Below are 26313 nucleotides of genomic sequence, written 5' to 3'. Positions count from 1 at the left end.
TTTCTTGCAACTGGTATCTCCTTAACAATGGCTTCTCTTGCCTCCAGTATCTTTCCTTGGAGAGGGTCTGGGTTCAAGAACCTTCAGGCCCAAGGGGAAGAGTATTAAAATCAGGTCCAGGGAACATCCCTGATGTTGCTGAAGTAACAGTTTTAGCTGGTTTTGCTCCTGGGCTCCACGGGAGCTGTCCATGGTGCTGATGTTCAATAGGGGTCAAGTAGGACTATTGATCCATGAAGCGTTAGCACCATGCTGTCGGGAACCCCAAGTGGGGCCCTCTACAAAGGTCTGTCCTGGCTAGGGTCAAAAGGAAACATTTAGCGTCCTGTGAGCATGTCCAGTCTCTGAAGAGAATGGCCAATGCTTTTGAGTGCCGTGGCAATGACGAAAAAGGATGGAGGAGGCCCCCAATTCTCTACGAGCAACAGAGGGCTTCTCCAGAAGGGCACGGATAGCTCTGCAGTCACCCTTGCCGAGCTTCAAACCAAATGCAGCTTGGAAAAAGATATGAATGTTTTGGCCCAGACTTTTCCAGAAGGTTCGTGACGTCCAGTTGGGTGTGGCGGTGGTTCCACTGTCAATGAATCAGAGTTGCAAGGTAATTGAGGATCACACAATCTCTTTCAGCCTAACCATCCTAGATGGAAGAGTGGGATTCCAAATACAAAGGAATAAAATATGTTGTGTTTTTAACTTTGTGTTTTGGGGGCACCATTCCTCCTAAAACTAATCAGGCGAATCTCTCTCTGTCTCTTTTAATTTCTGCATGCTGGAGCGCAATGTGGAAGACAGCTCTGATCTACATTTTTAATTCATGGAGGAAAAAGCTCCCAGGCAGGCATGATTAGTAAACTGGCTACATTACGATCTCTTTCACCGTTTCCGAAACATCACCGCTTCTAAGTCTCATCAACGGCTGTGCAAGCTGGGTTATTCTAGGCATTCCAAGCCCACACACTGCAAAACCCATGTTAAAAATGCATGAAATCCTAAAATCCATAATCTAGCCCTTCAAAGGAGGAGTTTCGAACGTCAAATGTGGCGCCTTTACCTAGAGTCGAATAGCTCCCCGATGGAGATTTCTGCCAGCTGAGAAAAATCAGAAGTTAAGGATGATCCAAGAAACGGGGTCAGTTCACAAAGAACACCTTTTAGTTCGGGTGGACGTAAGGACTCTGAACCCAGTCCATCTCCAGCTCATCAATTGGTGCTTTAGAAAGATATTTAAAGCGTTTTGTTGTAAAGAAACAAGGGGCATTTCACCGGAGCATATATTTTGTTGCTAACCCGAAGAATAACATGATATCTGCTCTCCTTTCCAACCCAGTATCTTCTGGAGACACAGTCTTTAGGATCTAGCCATCCTTGAACTCAAAGCAATGGGTTGTTAAGAAGTGCAGGGCAGAAAGGAACACCGGAGGGTGGGGGGAATCACCAGGGGGCATGCTGTGCCTGAGGATCTGGTCTAAATCGACCCACCCAAAGGTTGAAGTTCTTCCTCTGGAGCTGGTGGAAGCTGGTCCGTCGCTCGGTGATGTTATAATGCAGCTCGCATTTTGCTAGAAAAGGGAGACAATTGCATGCACAGGAACCTCAAAAGAGGGCTGAGTGTTTGGCTTTCATGATGATTATTCAGCTGCGACCCTCCGGCCTGGGTTTGTTTTCTCAGCCTTCTGGGCCAAGAAAGGTGTCTCTGCATGCCACAGTCCTTGCTGCTGGCAGGGATAGGAAATTAAGAGAGGATCTGCCCTACGTTCCTTTGGGGAGCGTTGAGTGACACCAGCAACACCAGCACAGGCCTCTCTCTTTGGGTCTGGAAAAGGCCTGGGGAGCGATCCCCCTGCCTGCCGTCTATTCAGGAAGGCCAGAAAGGGGGTAAGGGTGCTAAATTAAATTGACAGTGGGGGTGGCTTGGAGCTTGGAGGGCCCGTAAGGTCAGCTTCTCCTACTTCCCGATTTCAAGAGGAGATCAGGAGAGCTCCAGAGATGGTATCTCAAGTCCTTGGTGCTCTCTCTTCTTGGTGGTTGGCTTGCAGACCTTTCATTGTCTGATACGATATTATATGCAGTAGCTGACCCTGCCTGTGTTGCAGGGGAAGAGTTTCTCCTTGGCAGCTCCTTGAACGGGGCATCATTTTCGGCTTGATGGCTTGTCTCCTTGGCAGTTCCCTGGATGGCACTGCGCTAGAACCTCTAAGCTGGGTTATTCGAGAACCACAGGATGATAGAGCTGAAGGGATCTCTTGAGATCATCAACTCCGACCCCAGAAATCCAAAATAACGCTTCCCTGAATGGGTGGTGGTCCTCTGCTTGAATGCCATTTAGCTTTGTGTATTTTTACTGCTGTCTTGAGTTTCAAGAAAAGCGAGGGTGTGCCTCTGAAAATAAATCAACCTTCAAAATGCAGTCCTGGCCCTCCTGACCCCCCACCCATAAACACAGAGGCTTCCTTGCAAACCTCACCCGCAACAGTCAGCCGCAAAGCTCCTTAACATTGCTGGGCAGCATCGCAAAAGGGCAGGTGATGCTAAAAATAAGCATTGAATTGTTCCATTGTTGCTTCCTTCTCAGAACACAGCCTTACAAACCTGCCTCGCACCGAAGTACCACGCCCCGCTGGCTGATCGCCGTCTCCCGTCTCCCAGACATTATTTACTGAGCTGGGTTTCAGTTCCCTCCATCAAAGCTGGCTCAGATGCTTGGGATAATCCTAAAAAGTTGAGGAGCTGGTCTTTCTGACGCTGATGGTTGTAGATTAAACAAACCTCAGAAAAGTCAGAGGTAATATGAGAGATTCACAGACGCAAACCATGTCAGATCCGTTTTCATCTTGCCCCGACCAATCAATTGCCTCAATTCTTTCATTCCCTGCAAATTAGACATGGAAACGCAAGGTTTTTATTTAATTTCTTAAAAACTGCTTGCCTTCAACAGCCCAGTATGAGTAGTCCTTGCTTAATGACCACAGTTGGGACCAGAATTTCAGTTGCTAAGCAAAGTGGTCATGAAGTGAATCACTGCAGGCATTAAGCAAGCCACATGGTCATTAAGTAAATCAGTGCTTCCCTGTTGATTTTTCTTGCCAGAAGCTGGCCAGGAAGGTCAAAAATAGCGATCACATGACCATGGGATGCTGCAACAGTCATAAATGTGAGGACCAGCCATAAGTTTTCTTTCCAGAACCATCGTAAGTCTGAACTGTCACTAAATGAATGGTTGTTAAGCGAGGACTACCTATATTGATAGTTTGTTCAACCATCACATCACCGGTGACAGAAAGCATTTCTTCCCAGTTCCACCGCCATCTTTCCGTAAATACTATGAAGAAGCTAATTGGCTGAATCCAATTTTTTGACCTTTTGCCCTGAATTTCTCACCCTGGTGCACCACGGAAGAGGTCGTGGTTTCACCCCAGAGCTGAGCATTGGCTATTTTTCTATTCCACGGGTTGTCAGAAAGGACATTTGGTTAAAAATAAAAAAAGAGAGACCACAGCCCAGCGCGCCCAAAAAGAACAACAAGTCATTTGACCGTGGCACAAGAGGACTGTGAAAAGCAGAACACATTGCAGCAGAGGCAATGGGTTTTTTTCTTTTTTTGCTGGAAAGTATTTGCAAACATTTACCGTGGCTTAAAAGAATGGTTCTTTTGTTCTTCCCCCGTGTGCAAAACCAGACCGGAGAGGCGCTATGCCAAAGGAACTCCAGGAGGAAGAAAAATTGCAGCCCGGTGCGGACTCCAGGAGGGTGGTTCGAAGCTGTCCAAAGTCACCGCGTTTCCTGGGCCGAATGCAGCATCCGATCGGATCGTCCCACGACGCTTTCCTGAAGCGAGCTCCCAACTTCGACCTGCCGAGCGCTGTTGCCGCCGTGCAGCTCCCCGACCCCGTCTTTGCGGCCGAGCAACGAAGCGGTGACGTTGAATTGCTCCGGGTTGTAAACAGCAACATGGAAAGTTTGCGTTGGGCGGGCGGGCATCTCAGAAAGCCACGAACGCAAGTTGGAGGAGGCCCAAGGGAAGGGCTGGAGAAAGGGAGAGAAGGATGCCCAGGTAATTGGGGCGGTGGGGCAGGTTCCTGAATTTTTCTTTCGGGAGCAGGAGGGGCAGACTTTCCCTTACAAGGGGATAAGATGCAGCCCATTTTCCTGGAGGGAGAAATGTGTATTTTGGCCCTTTTTGCAAGTCTGCTTGGGGGGGGAACATGCAGCTCCCACAAACTCTTGAAACTCCTTGGCATACTTTTTTCTGTGCAAAAGGTTTCTCTGCAATTTTAGATTTGGGCAGGGCCGCCCTGAAGAAAGGCCTGAGGTTCCTGATCTTTTCATCCAGGCCTTTATCCTTCCCCACTCCCCTTCTTTCGGTCCTGCCCAAAATAACCTCCCACCCAGACCTTCTGGTTTGTCCTGGCTTCCGTTCAAGGACTAGAATAGAATCTATTCTGCGCATGCTCAGAGGCACGCTCCTCTTTTGCCCAGTGGGTCATCAGGCTTGCATAGGAAGGTGAACCACAGAAGATGGTGATGTTCAGGGAAATGGAGGGACGTGGGTGCACCTCACACACAGCCCTTGCCAAACAGGCGTCTACCGTTGCCATTTCTGATATTTCTAAATTCGGGCCAACAGCTTAGAGGTGTCCAGTCACACCTGGGCAAGCGGCCACATTAACAGCTCAGCATGGGTGTGCAAATCACCTTTTGGCGCCCTCTCCAACACGGACAGGTGCTCGGCGAGGCGCTCAGAAAGGGACAGGTTCATGACCCACTTTTTTCTTCGGCAAAGCATCGGACGTTTCGTTCCCTGCTGCAAAACACCAGGAACCGTGAAAGGGAGGAGCGGCGTTTTCTTTCAGCAAGTCCTCTGGGCTTAAAAGTGGTTTTTTTTCCCCCTCTGCCAAAAACTACATCATGAGAGAGGGAGGAGGGAGCTCTTCTCCAAAAATTAATCAAAACTTTTGGCTTCAGCATTTTCCATCTACCTGCAGAACGCGCTCGGGTGGAATCTGATAGGGTGGGGTGTTTCTTCTTTTTCTGAGTCGGAAATACTTTTTTTCCAAACAAGTAACTAGTGCTCATGAGGTCCGAAAACGTCAGAGGTGGTTCTTGGCCCCTGAAGCTGGTAGCAGGAAGCTCAGACTTAACTCTACATCCTGTTTGCAGGTGGAGCTGGGCGGTCTTGGCAGGTTCTAACTGGTTCTCCTTCGATTTCCTCCCAGATCGACTTGACAGAATCTGTCCCGGTGGCTCTCTGGCCTGTCCTGGGGCGGCCCTGTGACTCTTCTTCCCCCTGGCTGATCTGAGATGTTTTCCAAGCGAAAGACCCCCAGCCTCCAGCCCACTTGCCCCAACGTGCTTACCCCTGACAGGATCCCCTCGTTTTTTATCCCACCCAACCTCGCCACCCTACAAGGCTGGCGCTCCAGAGCCAGGGAGGCACCGGCCCCGCTTTCTGCAAACAAGGGCATCGCGGGGCAGGAGGAAGGCCAGGCCCGTGCCCCACTTCGCGGCGCTTCCTCTGCGTTCCAGCTGAGCCCGGTGGACTTGGTGTATCTGCCAGAAAGCCCCAATACGTGGCGGCGGGAATCGCTGTTCCACAGCGGGCCACTGCCCCTCCGATCCCAAGGGGCCTGGCTCTCCTCCCCGTGCACGAGGTCCCCTTCACAGCCCACGCCAGGTCTGGACAGCGACACCCCCTCTTCCCCCGAGACCTCCCCGCATAACTCCCCCCTGCCAACACGTCCTCTCAGCGGCCTCCTGCCCTGCCAAGGCTACAGGCACCGCCGGCGGTTGGCATGCCATTCCACCAACGCCGGCACGGCCCCGCGGCCAAGCTCCTTCTCCACGGGGGAGACCAGCTCGACAGACACCAGCCCCTGCTGCCTGCGCCGGGAGACGGACCTTCCCTGGGCCTCCCGATCGCCAGTGCCCCCATTCCCACTGGGCTCAATCCGTTGCCACCAGCGGATCACCAAAGAGGTGGTGCTGACAGTGAGCCAGGGCGGCCGGCTGCGCCTCTCCAGCGAGTACCTCCAGCCGCAGAGCAGCCTGCGGGTCCGCCTGGTCAGTGCCGAAGGCTTCTACCCGCCCCGCGGCGACCCTCGGCACATCCACTGCTGTGTGGCCCTGCAGCTGCGCCCGGGCCTTGGTCAAAGGCAGCGCAGCGCTGCGGTCAAGAGGAGCCGCAACCCCATCTTCAACGAGGACTTCTTTTTCGAGGGGGTCACTCCGGAGGAGCTTCCCCGGCGCAGCCTGAGGATCAAGGTCCTCAACAAGGCCTGCAGCCTGCGGCGTGACGTGGTGCTGGGTGAGTGCGATGTCCCGCTGGATTCTCTTTTGCCCTGAACTCCACCCCTTCAGAAGGGGCCGGAGGGCTGGGCATTGCACAGATGTTCTCACGGAAGGCCGAAGGGCAACAGCTGTCGTCGCCCATCTCTGCAAGGAAGGTTCTTCGTCTTCTCCAGCCTGTTGAGAGGAATGTCAGGAATTGGCTTCCACCCCCCCCCTCCTGAAGGCCCCCAGTATTCCTGACCTGGACCACGGCCACCAGGCTGCGCTCTGCTGACTGCCCTTGGCCATCACTGCCACCATGAGGCAGAAGGTGGTATAGCAGGGGCTGGTTTGAGTGAGATGATGCAAGGGGAGCAGTGAGGCTCCATCGTCCAGTTTCGATTCAAGCCACTGGTTCTCGGAACGTGGTTGCCTGCCATCTGAACGCATCCCATCTTTCTCAGTAGCCCAAACAGCAGGCTCCATGGCAGGGAGTCCCCCACGGTTGGGGGCAAACCCAGAATTGTGGTGTTGCAGCCACAGGGCCAAAGTTGTACCCCCAGTCTTGCAGGGGGTCAGACCAGCATTAAGCCAGGACTTGGACTAGATGACCTTGGCGTATCCCGAGCCTGTAATTCTCTCATCCGATTGATGCCCTTGGAGGGAATCGCTGGCTAGAAGCCTGAACGAGCTGACTCCTTTTCGGAAATGCCACCTTTTGTTGAAAGGTGTCTCATTTCACATAAAAGTTGTTTTATGTGTATGTTTAAGTAACAAAATTTATTGGCTCCTTAAAAATACAAACATGGACTCACATGAAGTGTTTTTATTTATTTTTTTTACACCTGGTTGGGCTTTGTTTCTCGCTTAAATTGGATACTTTGTGTTTGTTTACCATCTTTTATACAGCTGCCCAAGAGAGATCTGGTGCAAGGCCTTTCGGCTTCTTTCGACAGGTCCAGATTGGGCCGCCAGGGGGCAGCATTTCTCTTCGGAGCGCCTCACAGGTGCCATGGCTGACCGAAGCCACCAGAGGGAACACTTTACATTTATTTGATTGTTTGTTTGTTTGTTTATTTATTTAGACTTCCAAATCCCCAAAGCTGTTTGCAAGGCAAAGTTGCAACAGGATGCAATAAAAGAATTGAGCGGCGAATTAACTAATAAACATTCGCGGAGTCCCATCATTTGCAGGTCTTTGGGGCTGCGGGGATCTATCCCAGCCCTTAGGCGTTTGGAAGACCCTCCCAAATTGCTTTGGCGCCCCCTTTAAAGAACGTTTTCCCTGCCTATTCCAGTTGCAATGCCCAGCCCAGCCACAAGAGGGCATCTCTTGGCATCGGGGATGCTTTGCAAGGCTTAGAAAGGGACGTCGCTGCAAACGTTCGGCTCTTTTAATTTTCACGCCTTTTATTTTAGATTCCTTGTCTCCTGTTTCTGACGCGGCCAACCCCCCCAAAGGGAAGCCCGTAGCAAGCAGTCGTGCGCGTCTGTAAATCTGAATTTTGGCCCGATTATTCGAGACCAGAGTTTAGAAGGTGCTTGCCATTCCAGATTCCACCACAAGAGGGCGCGCTGGGACTAGCATTCTAGTTATTCCAACTTCCTTGGGAAAAATCAGTGTTTTTTTCTTTTACCTTTGGCAAATGTGTTCATACCCCTTCCTTCCTGTATCTGACTTGGTTTGCTAACTTTTAACAAGACAAAGTATGACAAGGACACCCACCCCCTCCCCTCCCAGACCTGGAACATTTTAGATTTACTCTGAGCAACACTGAGGACTAGCACCATGATGGCAAACATATTGCTGAGTGTACTTTCTCAGCTGCAATGAGGAAGGAAAGGTTGAGTCCAGGAGGAATGCATTCATTCAAGAGAATATGTATTTTTGGCCCTGAGATTTATAAACAGGGTAATAGAGCTGTAAGAATGAAAATACATTAGCTGCCTCCTAAGTAATAATAATTTATTAAATGTATATGTACCTAAATCTTACATGCTTTAAAGACTGCACAACCCACCGAGCACAAAAATGCATCTTGTGAACTTGATGATGTCTTATCATTTTGATTGCAGATGATGACTTTTATTAGCGTGCTTCAGCGCAGTGTGTCACTTCCAGATGTTTCACCAAAAGTTTGTTGAAGGCTTCAGTGAAATTAATAATAGTCCAGAGTCCCTTGTTGAGATGGGCAGCTATCGAAATCAAAAAAATAAAAAAATAAAATAAAATAAAATACACTCCAGGTGGCCCAGATGGGAATTGCAGACTTTTTCCAGACCCCTCTTTGGCGCTTTTAAAAACCCTCCACAAGGAGTCCTCGAGCGTTGGGCGGCATATAAGTTAAATAAATTATTATTCGACCCCAAACTAGGTCCACCTGTGCCGCCATCAAAAAATTCAGTTTTCCATTTCCTCCCTGGGATCAGGCTTCAGAACAGCTCCCTGTCTCCTGAAGCATCCTCAGATGGAGTCCAGATGCTTCTGCAAATTGCAGGCGTCAAGCAATCTCACGTCGCTGTTCCAACGGGGTGGGGGGCTCTGTCTGGGATCGGGGCCACCAACCGCAGACAGAAGCCTGCTTTGCAATCCTCCCAGCGAGGTAGGACAGGAAGCGAAACAAGGAGGGCTCTGCTCGTCAAAAGGGAGGGGGGGTGTTCTCTGGCCCATCAAGGCCGTGTCTTCCCAAGTCAGCGATGCAAAAATAAAGCACAAAATAAAAATAACAAGCCCTCTCTTTAAGGAGGTTCAGAGTCTAAATGCACCCCCAGTCAGGGAAAGAGGACAGGGCAATTTACGGCCACTTACTCAGCCCTTGAGGGTTCCGAGGTAGACTGCCCTTAAACATGGGTGCTCCACTGGGCCGTAAGACAGCGGGAGAAAGTGCCCACCGTGCCCTACCCCATATGCCTCTGAAGCTTTTCGGCTACAGCTCTTTTCTGCGTGGTTCTCCCTTCTTCCTGCAGCTTGGATGTCCGCCTCAAACAGCACCAGCCGCGGTTGGCTTCTCTTGGCGTGGAGCTTTCTGTGTTCCCAGCCCTTCGGGGCCAGCTCCTCACAACTTTCCTGGAACCCAGATTTAAAAATACACCCCGCCCTGTGATCCAAGCAGGTGAGTCACCCTGCAGTTATATAAGCAGCTGGCAGGGCCCCACCACCCCCACTGCCACCCCCAGGTTGGGCAGGACCGAGCCAGCCTCAGTGGGTGCAGGGAGGGCCTCTCCGCCAGGCGGCAGTGTGGCCAAGGGTCAACCCCACGGAACCCCTCCAGGGCAGGCGGGTAGAAAGCAAGCCAGGATCCATCCCTGCCAGCTGGTGGGTGCAAACCAAGTTGCCTTTTCTTTGAAAATCACATTTCCCAGGAGAACAAATTCTCTTGGCACCTGAGCCACACCTGCTGGGCTGCCCCAAATAAGCCAGGTTATAAGTGTACTGGGGGAAGGGGGTCAAAAAGCTCTGGGGGGCTGAGAAAGCTGTTTTGGGGTGCCCTCTCATAGGTGTCACTCAAGCAGAAGTTGGTGGGCCATGCATTGTCTTCGGTGAGGGTGGAGAGGCCTGGAACTAATCCAGATTTCTCCCCCCTCCCCCACATACCTTGCCTCTCTTTCTCTCAGTCTGGCCAGCCTCGCAGGGTTGGTGGCCAAGGATAAAATAGGAAGGACGATGTGCAGGCTTCACCCTTTCTGCTCCATGCAGAAAGGGGGGGCTTCATGTGAAGAAAGGACATTTTTCTTGCGTGTTTTAGCATTTGTTCTTTGAAACACAATAATTTGGGGAGTGGGGGGGATGGCCTTCAAATGAAGGAGGTTTTTCTGCCTCTGAAGGAGGGGAGGAATCAGGGGTCCTCCTTTTAAAAGCAGGAAAGAGCCAGAAACTTTGAAAAGATCTGTTTGGTTGACGTTTGCTGTATTCCAAAGCGAACTTCTCTCCAGCAAAGCCCTCCTGGGCCGGCCAGAGCCACGTTTAAACGCTTTTGGCCCTAAACCCGAAAATGCACTTCTTAAAAATAAACTGGGTTTCTAGTCCAGTTGACAATTCCTTTTCGGCCCTTTGTGGGTCACCCGCAAGCCACAACGTTGGAATTTGTCCTTTCTTTTTGGACCCCAGCAATGTTCTCAGCAAGGTCTGGACAGCTGAGGCTGGCCAGGTGAGGCTGTAGCCCAAGAGGACAACAAAGGAGGTCTAGTCAGTTTCACTGACTTTTTCGTGTTTTCTTTCTTCTTCCTCCTTCAGTTTCTGGGCTAAACTCCTCTGGGAAACCCGAAATGGTAGTTCTGCTCTGTGATGAAATCCATCTCCTCCCACCCTCTGGAAAGGCAGCAATCCGGTTTAATTGGTCAGAGGAAGCCACATTTTGGCAATTTTGCGGCCCCCGTCCCTTTTCCTCTTTGCCCCCTTCCACAGCCTGGCACCTGCTTGGGATTCAATCCTCCAGGTTTCCCCAAGATGGAGTCACCGCGGTCCTGCTTAGCCAGGACTCCTGGGAGTTGAAACCAGCAATCTACGTGGGTCGGAGGCCGCTTTGGTTGGGGCGGGTTGAGTTAGCCATCTGCCTGCTGCACCTGTGAAATTGCTGCCTTCTAGCAAGCAGCTATTGTAGGCCCAGGAGCCTCTCTGGGGCGGGCCAGGGAGGATCCCCAGATTGGCATTCAGGAACGCGGTTGGCAGCTGGCACAGGTGAGGGGCCCCGACACCCCGGGGTGCTGAGCGCACAACCTGCCTCTCCGCCTGAACCCCTCCTGTGCAGCAGCCCTGGGCGAGGAACCATGTGCCCCAGAAGACAACCACGTAAACAGTAATTATCCTTGGGGACTGCAGAGGGTGTGCCCAGCCGAATGGGGGGGGGGAAGGAACGCTGATGGGGCTGTCGCCCCTCCTTCCGGGCAATGTTGACTGGCGCCCTTTGGAAGGGCTGGGGAGAAGCACCCACCATGCCCTGCCTGTCCTTTGGGATTCGTTCTGCACTCGTGCGTGTTTTCTTCCTTGCCGGAGATGGTCCGGTAGACTGCCCCTGCGCAGGGAGCTCGCCAGTGGTAGCACTTTGGAGGAAACCCTTGCGCTCTCCCCCTTTGTTCCCCACACCCACACCCACACGTCGCGCCTTCTCTCCGGCTCGGCGTGCAAGGGACCCGAGCGGAGTTTTTGCACGCGGGAGCGCACGTGCCAGGGGGCGGGCGCGGGCGGCTCACGCGGCCTCGGCGTGGCGGCTGGGCGGCGGCTGGCCCCGATCCAGCGGCGCCGAGTTGTGTAACGCGGCCTGGCGGCTCTGCAGCCTCAGCTAATCGAGCGCTGTTGGTGGGAGCCCGGGGACGCCGCCGGGGCTGCTCCGGTGGCATGGCTGCCTGGCGGGGCGGGCGGGCGCGCAGCAGCAGCAGAGGCGTCTGCCCTCGCGCACCCCCGGCCCTGTGCGCGCCCCGCCGCCGCTGCTCCTCCGATTCCCCGCCGGCGGACGAACTTCTCCGCCCTTCGCGGCTTCGTAGCATTAGCGCTATTTTTCGCGTTATTAATAACCGTTTGCAGCCCAACCTTCGCTGCGGCCCCAGCTCGAGGCTCGACGGTCTGCCCCATCGGAAATTGCTCGCCCGGCAGAAATTCGTAGGCTAAAGGCCGAGCTTGCACCTGTTGAATTTCTCCTTTCCCCGGCCCTCCTGCAGACGGAGTACAGAGCAGGAGGGGAACGGAAAGGAAAGGAAGCCGTGCGCGAAGGTAGGCATGCCACCGGTGATGTTTCAGGCAGAGGGGCAAAACTTTTTCACCAGTTTCAGCGCTCTGGGTTGGAGGGGACAGGAGAGGGAGGAAAGTCGCAGCGTCGTCGGGCTCACAGCCGGTTCTGGGCCGGGGAAGTCGGCGCGGGGCGGGCCGGGGCTGTGCGACCGGCAGAAATGCAACCAGGGGCGACTGGCGCCCCCCTTCCCCTCCGGGAGACGCAGCCCTAAAGGAAAGCTTCGCGCGTTGAATGACGAGTTCGGGGAGGTGTCTCTAGAAAAAGGGAGGGAGGCGGGAAATCTCCCAATTCTGGCTGGACCACAGTCCCCATCGTCCCCGGCCAGCCGGACGTTGCACGCTCCGCTCTCCCTGCGCGCTCCGGGCCGGTGGGCAGAGCGTGCGGCCCCGATCCCCGCCGGAGCCCGGCTTCACCCGTCGAGTCCCCGGGGGAGGGCGCGGGGCGGGGCCGGTCCGGCTCCGTGCGCCCCTGCCGGCCGCGCGGGGGCCCGCAAGCACCGCGGCCGCGGAGCTTCGGGGCGCCACTGCTCTCGCCTGCAGCCGCGAAGGCGCGTCCCGAGCCCAGCCGCGGCCCCCGTTGGCCCCGGGCCGCTCCATGGAGGCCGGCGGCGCTCGCGGGCCCGGAGGAGCCAAGCGCGGCCGGGACGCCCCCGCCGCCCCCCGAGGTAAGCCGGCGCTGGGTCCCCGGGCGCGGGGCGCGTTTCTCCGCCGGCGCGCGTCCCCCGTCTCCCCGCGGCGGGGAAGGCGCGAAGGATGCCCAGCCGGTGCTTGCCCGCCTCGAGGGGAGGAGGCGCCCCCCTCCTGTGCCGTGCCAAGGGGGCCTGGCTGCGCCGGATGGGCGTCGGAGTCCTGCGCACCTGAGGGGCGTGGCGGGGAAAGGGTATGGATGGATGGATGCGCTCGGGAGCGAGCACTGTTCGGGGGTCGGCGGGCCTAGAGGATTGACACCCCCCTAGTGTAACCCTGGAGTCCTTTTCAAAGCCCCAAAGAGTTGGGTCACCCCGACGTGACTCTTTTCTGCTTTTCACACCGCCCCTTTCCTCCTGCCTCCCCCCCCCCTTCTTTCGTTTCGGCAAAGAAATGAAGTTTCTTCCTCCTCCTCTGCCCCCTCCCTCCCCAAACACTTTCTGGGCTGGCAGGCAAGCCTTGTACAGCCCACACTTTGAGGAGGGGGCTCTGTGGCTCCCTTTTCTCCCCCTGCCCCCCCCCCGTGGGGCGGCCCCACTTGCAAGAGGAGAACTAGAGGGCTGCAAACTTTATTCCCCTCTGTCCACACACCCCCATCCCCGCCACAGAGCAGGCTCCTTAACTTTGTGCTTTTGGGTCGGCTGGAGCACCAGTTCCCATCACCCACAGCCTATTGGGTGAGGTTTCTGGGAGTTGTAGTCTGGCCCGGATTGGGGCAGATGTTTGGGCCTTTTCCTTGCTGGTGGCGAGGGGGTAGACGACTTGCATTCTAAGGCCTTTTCCCACTTGATGCTGGACTACTGCTCCCATGTTGCTGGGCGGGCAGCAGGGAGATGCTCATAGGGGATCCTCTCCTTCCACTAATGGCCTGTTATAGCAAGAGGGTCCCCAGTTCCCCGCCCCCGCACACACCTCTGCTTGATCCCCCCCCCCTCTTTTCTGCACCATCTGGGGCATTCGGAAGCTTGGCCTCTCCTCCGCGTTTCTAGCCCTCGTGAAGGAGCCAGAGCTCTCTGGAGGCTGTTGACAAACCCATCCCCAGCTGCCGAGCACCCCAATTAAGTCATTTGCGGCACTTTCGAGTCCTTGCGTTGCAGGGAGCGAGGGAGGATTGGTATCTGACTCTGAGGCAGAGAGCAGGAGGTTGGAAACGCCGCCCGGCCAGTTTCGGAGGATCTCTGGTTTCGCTGCTGGCGTCCTCGTTCCTCCTTCCCTAACAAGCCCCTTCGACCCCCAGCGCAGCCGTCCTGGCCCGCTTGGAAAGCGGGGGAAGAGAGAGCCCCCCCACCCCGGCTCCCTGATTTTCCGAGAAACCAGCTTGCAATTCGTTTCACTTCCCTGCAAGCCTCCGCGCCGAAGCGCCTCCTTTGGCTTCTGCATTCACGTTAAGACCCAGAAAAGAAATATATTGGGGGGGGCACCACTGTGCTCTTTCTCCAACCCTCCAGGACAAGCTTTGGGGTGTCTTTTGCCCTTGAACTTGATGGGCGGGGCCGCCGGACCCTAATCTTTTCCGACAGACTGATACTATATTCCCCAGCATGGCTGGCTGGGGAATTCTGGGAGTTGAAGTCCACGCCTCGTAAAGTTGCCAAGGTGGAGAAACACAGCTTAGTCCTTCACTTCTGGTCTGTTTGCCTCCATGCTGAGCAAACAGGTGGCTCCAGGACCTGGGGGACCTCCACCTCTGTGTTCTGACCCCTAATCTCCCTCCATGAGGACTAGAAACACGAGGATGCTTATCTCCCTCTGTGCCACAGAACTGCCCTTTGAGGAGTGAGGTTTCAAGGTCAGAGGAGGAGATGCTGTGAGGCCATGCTTCTCTGGCTGATGCTGGGTGGTCACCCATCCCATATGTAACACCCCCCCCCCCATTTATCTTTCCACTGTTGCAACCAGTTCTCTCTTGGCATCCAGGTTGGCAGCTTCCCTGGCAAACAAACACTTTTATTTTTAACTGCTTAGGGCCGGTGTAGACTGCAGTGAGCTGGGTGAGCATACTCTGGCACTCAGCCCCTTTTAGTTGAAGCTTCCTGTGCAAAGGATTTGACAGGCCTGCAAGAAGCTGGTGGGCTGTGTTGGGAGCCAGAAACCTGGCGGGGGGGGGGGAAGGCCTTTTGTCCCCGTTTTTGTGAGAGTGGATAATATATGAATTGCATTGGGAACGTTCTGGTCCTGACAGGCAGCTCAGAAGAAGGAAATGTTTGGCTACTTGTTACTTTATTTAATGGGGGATGCTTGTTGATGCTAGGAAGCTCTCCCTTTCTCCTCCAGGGGCTGGAAGAAAAAAATAAACAAATTCGTTCCTTTTCCCCAGCTCTGTAAGATGCTCCCAACAACCCCGTGAGGTAGGTTTTGAGCCAACAGTTTGAGGCCCTGGGTATCCGAGGGGCTTAGGAGCTGACTGAAATCTGGGCAGCCCCTCCCAACGGGACCCCCGTCATCCACAGTTGGTCCTACGTTGACTTAGCAGCAAAGAAAAGGCTTTGTAAAGCGGCCAATGCAGCGCCAGGCAATAAGACTTTGCCGGGGAGCGATTCCTGCAGGCGCATTTGATGGGCGTGTTGGGGGGGCAAGAAATGGAGATGCCAACAAAAGGTGGCAGGCTTTCTCCCCACCACCACCCCAGCTCCAGATAGGGCCTTTCCTCTTTACATCTGCTTCTTCCATAAATGTGGGGCCCCAGTCCCTCTCAGCACCCCCACTGCGCATGGATGATGCCACTGGGGCAGTGAATGGATCAGCTCTCCGCACTGGAGCATCAGAAATAAAGGCCATAATATGTTGATTGAGCGAGCTGTGGCACAATCTTTAATTGGGCAAGTTTGATTTTTCTACTCCTTAGAAAATGACTCTCTGAAATGTTGGGGGGGGGGGAATACACACATACGTGTGTGTGTGTTATATCTTTCTTTCTTTCTTTCTTTCTTTCTTTCTTTCTTTCTTTCTTTCTTTCTTTCTTTCTTTCTTTCTTTCTTTCTTTCTTTCTTTCTTTCTTTCTTTCTTTCTTTCTTTCTCATGCAGTGGGTCTTTTGGTTTCCGATGAATTCGGTGGCCTGTCCATCGTAGTCACTTTGATTTAAAAATCAGCAATTGCAGAATCTCGGTGCCAGCAGGCTGTTTCGCCACCAGCCCGTCCTGTGTCTGATTCCCCAGGAGGTTACACCCCAGCTTGACAAGCCACAGTAATATTTAAGTCATGTTTTTGCAGCCTCGATCCTTCAAGCAGGCAGCTAGAAACTCCCCGGGAGCCATGTTGGATTCCAACAACCCATTTAAAGCTTGGGTTCAAAGCTTGTCCGTGTTCCTGATTCGTACAGGGCTCTGGGTCTGAAAAAAATCAGAATTTCCCCACGAAAGGAACAAGGAAGGCCCCCTCTCCCCCACCCCACCCCGAATGCCACCATCCTTCACAAAAATGGGAGATCTGTTTTTGCAGCTTTGTGTCTCAACTTTAGACTGGCTGCTTGCTCAGGAGGCTGCCAGGAGCCTCAAATGATCTAAAAAGCGCCCCCCCCCAAATATGAGTGCTGCGGCCTTCCAGGTCCCCCTCCCACAAAGGACAATCTTTAAATTAGTCAAGGAGAGGGGTGCTTGTGCCTAATCGCGGGTGCTGGGAAGGGGGCTGCAAGGTGATCACGGATGATTGGGTTGATTCTGGTTGGTGAGCCCTGGGGGGGGTCTCTTCTGCAGAGGGGGCTCAAGGGCACCCCCCCCTCTAGATTTAACATTTCAGGCCCCCTTGTGCCGGGTTTTTTCATTTGGCTGGCCGTGCTGGAGAGCAGCTTTACCGCAGTTTCTGTGTTCTATCTGTCACTTCCCCACACCCTTTAGCCTAGTGTTTCTCAACCTTGGCCGCTTGAAGACGGGTGGACTTCAACTCCCAGAATTCCCATGCTGGCTGGGGAATTCTGGGAGTTGAAGTCCACCCGTCTTCAAGCGGCCAAGGTTAAAAAACACTGCTCTGGCCCGTTTGTTCTGGGTATTTGGACTTCTCCATTTGGGTGCAAAGTCACTAGGCAAGAACCTGCCGGTCTGCACTGTATCCTCCCATTCTTTTTCTTCCTCCGCCCGGTAAAGTGGCCGGAGTTGGGTCAGGTTTCCTGTGGCCCCCCATTTCTCTCCCGCGGAGGCCAAATGTCCCTTTTTCTCTTGGGCAGCCCAGCAAACTCAGTTCAAGTGAAATTGAAAACATTCCTTTGATCCGGTCAGTTTCCCCAGGCCTAGGCAGGAGTCTTCCGGCTGACCCTGTCTCTTTCCCAGGTGGGAGTCTCCCTTCTTTGAAAGGAAGTTTGGGTTGATCAATTTGGAAGTTGGCTTGCAAAAGCCAACCGGGACGCTTCTCGACAGAGGCCGGCCTCTCCCAGCCATCGCGTTTCCCTGCGTGGCAAATGCAAATTGGATGCTCGCCCGGACGCTGTGTAAGGAAGGAGCCACAGATACGTCCTTTGGAGTTCTGGAAAGAGGGTGAAAGAGTTGGGGGCGCTACCAAACTCAATTTGCAAGGAGAGATGGCGGCCTTGGGCCGGGAGACCGGATTTTCCCTTCTCCCCACAGGATTTTTCAAATTGGGGTCTCCGCAGCTGCTCCTGGTGCAAAAGCTTCAGGGGCTTAGGGGAAAGAGAGCTGAGGGGGCGGGGAGGGGTGTGTCTCTCTGGCTGAGGACTTAGAGGAAACTGGATTGTGTGTGAACATCCATGCAAAAGAGAACTGGGAATTTGGCTCCTGCAGCTCAGCGCTGTGGAATTCCAGGAAGATTGCCACGGAAAACTTGGCCTTCGTCACTTCCAGCGTACTGGGCAAAAAGCTTTAGCAATATCCCTGCCCACCCACTTCTTTCTTCCCCTGTTCTTTCGCTGGAAGCTGGAATTGCCGTCGGCAAGCTCTGAAGGGCCCCAACTGGCAGCTGGCAGCTCCTCACCGCGAGCCCTGTTGGAAATGCCACCCCTCCTTCCCTGTGGCGTTTCGGAGCCCAGTGCCTGCCTGATTAGAGGCGGAAACCGCTCTGTGCGTGCTCAGAGACTCCCTTCCTAAAATGGGAATGAGGATGAGTTGTAAACTGGCACTGGATTCCGCCTGGATTTTAGCCGTCTTCCGAGCACCGGAAGAAATGTGGGTTGGATGTCTCTGGAGAAAATCACATTTATTTTCTTTCCATTGCACCTCTGTTTGGGAGGGTTCTTCTCGGTGGGCGCTGTCAAAAATTTCAGGGGTCGTTGGCTCAGGGCGTTTGTGAGTTCCTGGCATCTTTGGGGAACGATCGTAGGTGGATGGGAAAACCGCTTCGTGTTAAAAAGGTACGACGACAACGTGCGGCTGAATTTGTGGTCCCCCAGTCTGGAGTTGGACTGTTTTTGAGGCATGGTGGTTCTGTGGAGGCTTAATGCTGGCTAAACCAAGTTACTCGCTTCTAGCCATTGCCCACCCAAGAGGAAGCAGAACACCCCAGTTGTGGCCCAGACTCCTCCCCCTTTGGAACAAAGGCCACCTCCCCCTGAGCCAAGCCCCACCCCTTTGAAGAGGGCGGGGCTTATCTATGTGCTTCTGGGAGAAACAGGCCCAGAATTCCCTCTGCTCTAGCAGGCCAGTAAAGGAAGCCTGGGGTGGGGCTATGCAAATTAGGACAGATTCCAGGATGTAGGGGAGATTGAGGACTATTTCCCAAGCGATCTCCTAGTGGTCTCTTTTCCAACGTGGCATGGGATGGACGCCGCTCAGGAGCTTGTTAAATCCTTGGGGTTGGCTTGTCCCTGTCTGGTGTCCTCCTGATGCGTTGGGCCACAGTGCCCATCGTCCGCAGATGACACAGCGTTCAGCATGCTAGCAAGGAACAGTTGGGGGGCGGTTCCGGCGTTTGCAATGGAAAGCGAGATTTGCGAGCACTGTGTTGGTGATGCAAGCAAGCAAGCCAGGCGCCCCGCGTGACTTGGGCGTTTGTGCATTGCACGGATGGCACTCGGTCATTATGTAACCTCCTTGCACCGGTCTGGGTGTGTCAGGGCTTGCCAGCCAGCCTGGGCGTGGCCTGGATGAAGCCCAAGGTACCTCCAGTGAAGAAGTGTGTGTGCAGTGGTGATGGTGTGCGTCTCGACGAGATGCCTGCATTGGGCGGCAGAGACAGCCGATCTGGTGGTGGGGCGTGCGCCTTCGAGACCCCGGCAGTGTGTGAGCCCGGCTGGTGTCGCTTGGGACTTGCCCGGGTAGGTAGAGCATGGCTTTCGGTAGCCCAGAGTGACGGTGGCCTCTCCCAGCTCAAGGACACCATGGGGTTTGGTGGCCACTCGGTCTCCAAACAGCCTTGCTCCCGAGAAAAACCAGGGAGACCCCAAAATTCTCCCTTCCCATCTCTTGTCGTCTCAACAACCCTGCTAGGTATTGGAACCGAGGGAGCAAGAGATGCCAACGGGCCCACAAGCTTCCTTGGCATCAAATTGGTCCACTGGGCCATCCAATTTGCATCGCGTGTTGCTGACACCTTTCTCTGGACTGGATCAGACATTCTCAAAGGCCCAGCGAGCAGGACTTTTAGCTAGCCTGGGGCATGAACCAGCCGGAGACTTTTTAGTGATGGCTCCGACCTGTGGAACTCCTTTCCACTAGATTTCCATGTTTAGGTAGCCCTTGGAGAGCGCCCTCTTTGCATTTACTATGGGTTGGTCTAGATGCCCTCTAGATGGTTCCCAGAATTTGCCTTTATGCTGGCTGGGCAAGGTTGACTCCCTTAAAGAAAAAGTTGAGCAGCCCCTCTGGTAGCCCACCGTTGCAGCCTGGCTGTGATGTCACAGAATGTTTTAACTAATGTGGGGACCGTGTTAAACAGAACAGGCAGAGACCAAGGAAGGTTGAAAGGGGACATGGAAATTAGATAAGGGAGATTACTTTTTGGTTTCCACCCGTTTTTCTATTTTTCTGCCCCAAAGATAAGAAACAAAGGTAAATTCGCCTGTCCTAAAGAGAAGGGGGGCAACGTTCTCACGTTAGCCCCTCAATCCAGTCCAAGTCCCTTTTTAAAACTAGCCCTGAACCACAGAGAAAAGTTTCTTGAAAGTTGCCCATCCGTGGTTCAGGGCGCCTGGTTCGACAGTGGCTTGGAGGGATGGTGTCACCATGTTCTGTTTTGCTCAGGGTGGCCTGGCACTCTGCCCACAGGCAGGGGTGCCCCGGCTGAGCATCAGAGGGCCAGGCTTTTGAGCCTCTGCCACCCCGCCCAGCTTCAGTGTCAAGCGGCAGATCCTGTCTATCCTTTTTCTGCCACTTTCGTTGCTCCTTCCAGGATGCCCCACCCTGTGCCAAGCCAAGGGCCAGGACCCCATTCCTCCATTAATCCAGAGCTGGAGAAGGAGTGATTTCCTTCCCCCCCCCCCCACCAGCTTCCTCTCCTCCTCCTCCTCCTCTTACTCAGTTTGGCCTTTACAGGCTTGGAAGAGCGGGGAAGCTCTGCAGCTGGCTGGCGTTGGCTCCGCGCCCTGGGGCTGGCTGCTCGCCAGGGCCTGGTAAGGGAGTTATGTAACTGCCGAGTTCAGGCAAGGACAGGACGGGTTGGCTGCAGCTAAGTCCTTAGCGAAAACTCCACAGCGAGATTTGGGGGAGGAAGGCCTGCGAGGGAGAAGGGGGGGGCGCATGTCCTTCGCCCTCTGCCTTTTGGAGCGGATTGTTCTTTCAACATTTTTCCCTGACATCTTTCCCCCCACCCTGGAAGAATTCTGTGGCTTTGAAAGGGATTCCCGAGCATTAAACTCCCCCCTCGCACACACTGCTTGTTTGCAAAATGCAAGCCGGCAGGGTGATCTTTGGTGCCCGCTAGATGCAACCGATACCCCGTTTCCCATTGTCCCTGCCCGGCCATGCTCTGAACGACCATGGGGGGCCTGGTTGTGCATAACTCCTTTAGAGCCCCCTTGGCCAGGAGGAGGACGCAGCTGGTTGTCTGTGGCCATAAAAAGTTTTAAAAGTTGCAGAGAGCTAGTTTTATTTCTGATTAAGGTTGCCTCACTGAGGATGGGGAGGTGTGCCTGGTGTCCTTGGGTCCCACGCTGCATCTGAATTTATCCCTCCGTCTTAAAACCTTTTAATCCAGAGTATAGCCAGATCTCTATTCTGCCCACCTCCTTCCTTCGTGACTGCCTTTAGATCCGTTTCAAGATGGTCTTGGGGCAGAGACTTTCTCTGGACTTCTTGAAAAAGAGGAGGAGGAGGAGGAGGAGGAGGAGGAGGATTATTATTATTATTATTATTATTATTATTATTATTATTATTATTATTGGAAATAAGGAGCAGGAGAAATATTTCTGCTCCAAGCTGTTGATGGGGAATATGGCCTCAAACAAAACTATCTTAAGTGTTTGGTTCCAAGATGACCATGACGTACCTTAATTTTCCTGTGTAGCAGAAGAAATTAATACTCACTAGCTACGCTGTCTTGCCCTTTCTTTAACCGGCCTTTTTATCGTCGGTCTCTCTCCGTAAATCAACATTTCCCATTCTCTTAGTAACAAGCTTGAATTAAGCAGGACCTATGGGAGCAAAAAAAAAAGAGAGAGTAGCTTTTAATGCCCAAATACTTAATAGAAAACTTTCTTTTCCCATTTTTAATTTTCCTGCCATTCTTCCTGAGTGGCTCCTGTGTGGGATCTGGCTAGAAAATGGCTCAGCTTTGGCAGTTGCCGCATTTTTGATTTATGAAATTGCATGCTTGTGGATAAAAAAAGGAAGCATAAAATAAATCCACAGGGAAGGGTGCACACGGATGGACAAACACACATTTTGTTTTACTCCGCTGACAAGCCTGCTGGTGAGTCCCTCCTGCCCTCCCTTTTTTGCTCAAATTTCAGCATACCCTGGTTTTGCGATCTTTCCATCTGTTCCTGAAAGCCAGAAACTTAGATGTGTCTATTTACATGGAGGCAGGCAAACGCTGAGATTTTGCACCAGTCATGGAACAGCGGGTTTTGATGTCTGCTTGCCAAACACACACACACACACACACAAACTCTCTGTGCCCATGAGGACTAGCAGCCTTGTTTTCTAGTTAAATAGAAAGGTTTGACTTCTCGGTTGGCTGATTTGTGCAATGCAATCGCAGATATGCAGAGTATCCAGCCTGGGCTGGACATAACCCAGGAGAGGAGATCCGACAAGCCTAAATAGAAAATAAATCAGATTAGTTCCCTCTTAGCCATCTGAGTTTGCAGTGATGGGGAAGCTGTCTCTCTGTTTTTCACACGCACAAATGAGGACACACACACACACCCACACACTCTTTCTGTATGCCCAGAAAGATTTATTTTCTTCCTATTCAAGATTGCAGAGCTTGAGTTGATTAGAGAGGTATGGACAGGCTGTCTGGTTCTCCCCATCTTAAATCTGTGGGGCCGGTGAGGTGGCCCCAAACCGAAAAACACCCAGCTGGGATTCTGCTCCCCCTGGTGGTCAAAAAAGGGGTAACCATTCGCCCTTGGCATCTCGCCGGCTTTGATGCTCCGGTGGCCCCTTATGCCATCGTGGTCAAGCAGCTGCGTCTGGTAAGATCCGAGTTGTGCGTTGGACTTGAGGGCTCCTTGGCGCCTCTTAGAATCATCAGGCTGAGAGGGACCTTGGAGGTCCTCTAGACTAACCCCCTGCCTGGATCCTCGCGCCATCCCAGACAAAGGGCCGTCCAACCTTTGCTCGAAACTCTCCAGCGATGGAGCAGCAGAGACCGTAGGAGGCCACTGTTCTTCTGCTTCAATGCCCCCACCACCGAGACATTCCTCTTTACTTCAAGCTTGAATTTCTTCCTGCAAGGCTTCCCCTCCTTGCTTCTTGACCTGCCCTTGGGCTGACTGGAGACTCAACCCCCACCCTTTTCCCAGGACGGCCCACCCCTCCCTCCTTGTGTCCGTGTCCTTGCCGCCGGGTCAGTCCTTCCCCAACCCAACTGGACCAGTGGCTGACTTTCAGGCAGCCCTTCCCTGACGTCCCGGCAGCTCAGCCAATGGCCCGGCCAGGCCGTGGGCGAGAGGGAGAGATCCCCAGGTTTGTGGTTTGGGAAGGGCCATTTCAAGGGCATCAGTTGGGCTGGCTTTTCGTCGCCCCGACGGCACCCACCAGTTTCATTCTCCGTTCCTCTTTCTTTCAGGAGCTGTGGCCATGAAGAAGACGCACACGTGTGAGTACCATCTTGTGGCTTCTTGGTTTTGGTAGTGGGAACTGTTTCGGCATCAAAAGAAGGCAAGCGCTGGGCGTGAGCTGACCCGCCGGCCTGCTGCCTGCTTGTCTGCCATTGGTTCTGCAGCCGTGGCCACCTGATCTCTCCTCGCTCGCCTTCTGTGCTGGGGCACGTTTTGGCTTTTCCCGTCACTTCAGGCAGGAGCAAAACACCAATGAAAGCCAGAAATTGAGCTGTGGCGATTCACCTTAACGAAGGCGAATGTTGGGATTCTGCGCCAGTCGGGGCAGCAGGTTTTGATGTTTGCTTGCCAACAAAAAACAAAACAAACACCTCTGTGCTCATGAGGACTAGCAGCCCCTGGAGGGCCCAAGGTTGTTGGGCCAGATCCAGCCACGGCTACTGCCCAATCTTTGTCTCCTCCAACCAAAAAACGGCCCCGCCGTTAGGTAGAACAAGGCAGCTGGCTGGGGGCTCCCTCCAGCTGGGGAATTGTTTTGAGCTGAAAATCAGAGTCAGCAACGGGGCTAAGATGTTGAGGGTGTGGTTCTGGGGGGGTGGCATCCCCTTTGGCCATTGCAGATAGGGGAGAAGTCATGTTTTGATGACCAAAAGCCTTTGGGGGCAACCACGCTCCTGCGAGGGTTTACGCCGCTGATTTCTAGCCATTATGTCACTAAAATTCGGGGATGCGCCCTGGAATGCGGGGGGGGGTGATGCTGAAGCTTCTTGTCCCTTTTCTGGAGGGCTCTGATGGGTTCATTAGAGACTTGGCTGTCTTTGCTAAATGAGGGTTAGTTTCAACCCTCATTCGGGAGGGTTGTGAACTGTGCACTGCTCAAAAACAACATTTAGTTTAAGTTGAGTGGCCCTGTTTGCGCCACACCTCTAACCACCTTGTGGAAAGTCTCGCTAGCCATCTTTGCACTGTGCTCAAGGCTGGCTGCCTTTTCATCTCAGTTCTTCTCCGGCTTGGCAAGTCAGAAGCAGTGTGGGGACCCTGTTGCTCCGTCACTCAGCTCCTTTGCAAGGCTGAAGGATGCGGCCTTCAAAGGCAAAAGGCATGGCGAGAACGCCCAATGCCATCCCCGTCCTGGGAATCCACTGCCTTTCCCTGTTGGCGTCTGAAGATACACTGCCCCTGGTTCGGGAGGCTCAATGGAGCCTCCTTTAAAACTGCCACACACTTGCCTTCCTGGCCCTTGCGACACCGTTAACAAACAAGTGAAGCTGGAAAAAAAAATTCTCTTTTGTCAGTCCCAAACCTCCTTTTTTAAAAATCAAATTCGGGGCCTCTGGGTGTGGGTGGTGGGCACGCTGGCTTCCTCTCTGCAGGGTGCCTGGCACAGTTTCTATGTGGTGCAACCCCATCCTGTGTGCCCGATCAGCATCATGGGTTCTTGCATCCTTTGCTGGCACACTCAGTACGGTTTGGCCCCACCAGCAGCCCAAGGTGGGGCCTTGACTGGAAACTCACCTTCCCTCCTTACGTCAATGCTTGCGGTGGTGCGGTGGCCCCAAAAATGCCAGAGGGAGCGTTTTGCCCTTGTATAATCATCTCTCTTAGAAAAGCAGGTGAGATCTTAAATTGGGACGCACCAAAATCCCACCACCGTTCCCTGCAGATGGAGAAATTGCACGGTCTTCCTTTGCTTTTTAAACACTGGTCTTTTTTTTTCCCCCAAGGGGGGAGTTAAGCAAGTCACGTCGGAATATGTCCCGTTTGGTCACTGTTCATCGCAAACCATCCAGAAAGTCTCAGCCGTTGGGCAATTTCAGTTAGAAAAAAACCCCTAAAAGGAATTCAAATAAGCATGGGTCATTTTTAAAATCCCGCTTTTCAAAAGTTCAAAGACGCTGAACTTTTCATCAGATAAAATGAACTGAGGTGGCTTGAAAGAACCTGGGGGGAAAGCCGTATGTTTAAGAGGGTCCCCATCGAGATTTCAGACATAGGCCCAAATGACTTTTATTTAGTATATTTGCCTGATTTATTTATTTAGTAGATCATTATTAAGGCTGCCTCAGTTCTCTACATCGGCCACGCTGAAAAGCCATTAAAAGTGGCTTTTTGCAGGACACCCAAATGATTTTTTTAAACTGTTCAGATGGGCAACTTTTTTCAAAGTTCAGGGGCCATTTCGGTTGCTTAAGTCAGGCCAAGCTGGTGAGTTTTCCAAGTTCCTGCGAGAGGCTGCATTTCAGAAGGGATCTCAAGATTATATCCCCACCACCCATCTTCACTCCCCCCTTCAACATCTCCGTACCTGCAAAACCAGTGCCAAATGTTGGACGGCAAGATCGGCCAAAGACAGGTCGCTTAATTCAGCAAGCCAATCTGCATCCCGTCAAGATGAGGGGGAAAAAAAAAGCTCTCTTTGGCCCAAATCTCAAAAGAGTTGCTGGCGAGCCCCTGCCTCTTTCTCCAAGTAGACCCCCCCCCCATCCCTCCTGCCTTTTGCTAATGGAAACTTTGCCCTTTTTTTTTTGTGGTTACTTTGTTTCTAGCGCTCTTTCGTCTTTGTGGTTTTGGAACTTTCCACCCGCTGCTGTCGGTTTCTCCCTTCTTTTTCCCCACCCCCAAAATACAGCCGGGGCTTCCGATTGGCCCCCGGGGATGCCAGTCGCGAGGTGCGCAGCATCACCTGGAGGCCCGCTCTGCCAAGGCTGCCTTTTCTTAAACGAGAAAGAAAATTGAACCAAATTGGACCCCCGTCATCCGTCCAGCCACCGAAGCTTGATCTTAGCATCTGGCATCCTGAAGCTGAACAGGTGCCGCCGAATCAAAGAACCAGCCCCTCTGATCCTTTCCCACAAACCAGCAGCATCATGCGAGGTACTGGGACCGGGGGGGGCGGTGGCGTTCAAAGGGGGCAGCTGCTTGGTAACGTTAGCGCACGGGGAGCAGAAGTTTCCAAACTTCTTCAGGCCGTGAGGCTGGTTAGTTAAAAAGGAAAGAAAACTTCTCAGAACTTCAGTTCAAAAGGCACAAATCTAGGGGTAGAAAATTGGCGGCGTTCAAGCAAACTCCCCCCCCCCCATCCTATTGCTGCTGTCTTGCAGAATCCCATCAGCTTCTCGCTGAATCTCAGTTCGGAAAACCCTGGTTTGTGTGGCATCTTTGTTCCTCCCTGCCAGGTCCCAAAGAAGAGGAGGCCGATCCGTCTGGGATTGTGTGTCTGTGCGGCCGGGCGGCGGGCGTGCTTGCCGGACTCTGTGGATGGATGTTATTGTTCCTGATTTGTGTTGTTGTTGGCTGTTGTTGTTTTGCCCGCCTTGTTCCCGGTTTCAGAAAGTCTAATGCCTTTTTGGGAATGGTGGATCCTCCCGGAGATGAAATGACTTTCTTTCGGTCCTTGGCCTGCCTTAAATGAGATGGAAATAGATAAGATTGAGACAAGATAAGATAAGATAGACACAACGAGCACAGGTTTAATTTTTGTAGCATCAAAACTTTGGGCCTTTTAGCACCAAGCCATCCTCATCATCT

At 53.3% G+C, this 26313-nt stretch overlaps 2 protein-coding genes across 4 annotated transcripts in view; both read left to right on the top strand.

Annotated features, from left to right (window-relative positions):
• The first annotated feature begins 5214 nt into the window (after positions 1 to 5214).
• Positions 5215 to 6339, top strand: C2CD4D (C2 calcium dependent domain containing 4D). Its single transcript, XM_063316958.1, has one exon. It carries the CDS (start codon positions 5299 to 5301, stop codon positions 6337 to 6339), a length of 1041 nt encoding a protein of 346 aa, XP_063173028.1. The 5' UTR covers positions 5215 to 5298.
• A 6239-nt stretch (positions 6340 to 12578) lies between these two features.
• RORC (RAR related orphan receptor C) overlaps positions 12579 to 26313 on the top strand; it is a 28692-nt gene continuing 14957 nt past the window's right edge. For 2 of the 3 annotated variants that reach the window (XM_063316903.1, XM_063316901.1), the window contains exons 1-2: positions 12579 to 12654; positions 22794 to 22823. In XM_063316903.1, coding sequence (XP_063172973.1) covers positions 12585 to 12654; positions 22794 to 22823 — 100 coding nt within the window. In that variant the 5' untranslated portion in view covers positions 12579 to 12584. Of the gene's footprint in view, positions 12655 to 22793; positions 22824 to 24794; positions 25660 to 26313 lie in introns of those variants that run through there. The other variant, XM_063316902.1, reaches the window with a different exon arrangement.

This window comes from Candoia aspera, chromosome 17 (genome assembly GCF_035149785.1).
Source record: "Candoia aspera isolate rCanAsp1 chromosome 17, rCanAsp1.hap2, whole genome shotgun sequence".
NCBI classification, from domain to species: Eukaryota; Metazoa; Chordata; class Lepidosauria; order Squamata; family Boidae; genus Candoia; species Candoia aspera.
The sequence above is the reverse complement of the archived record's forward strand: the minus strand, read 5'-3'. Positions and strand labels throughout refer to the sequence as shown.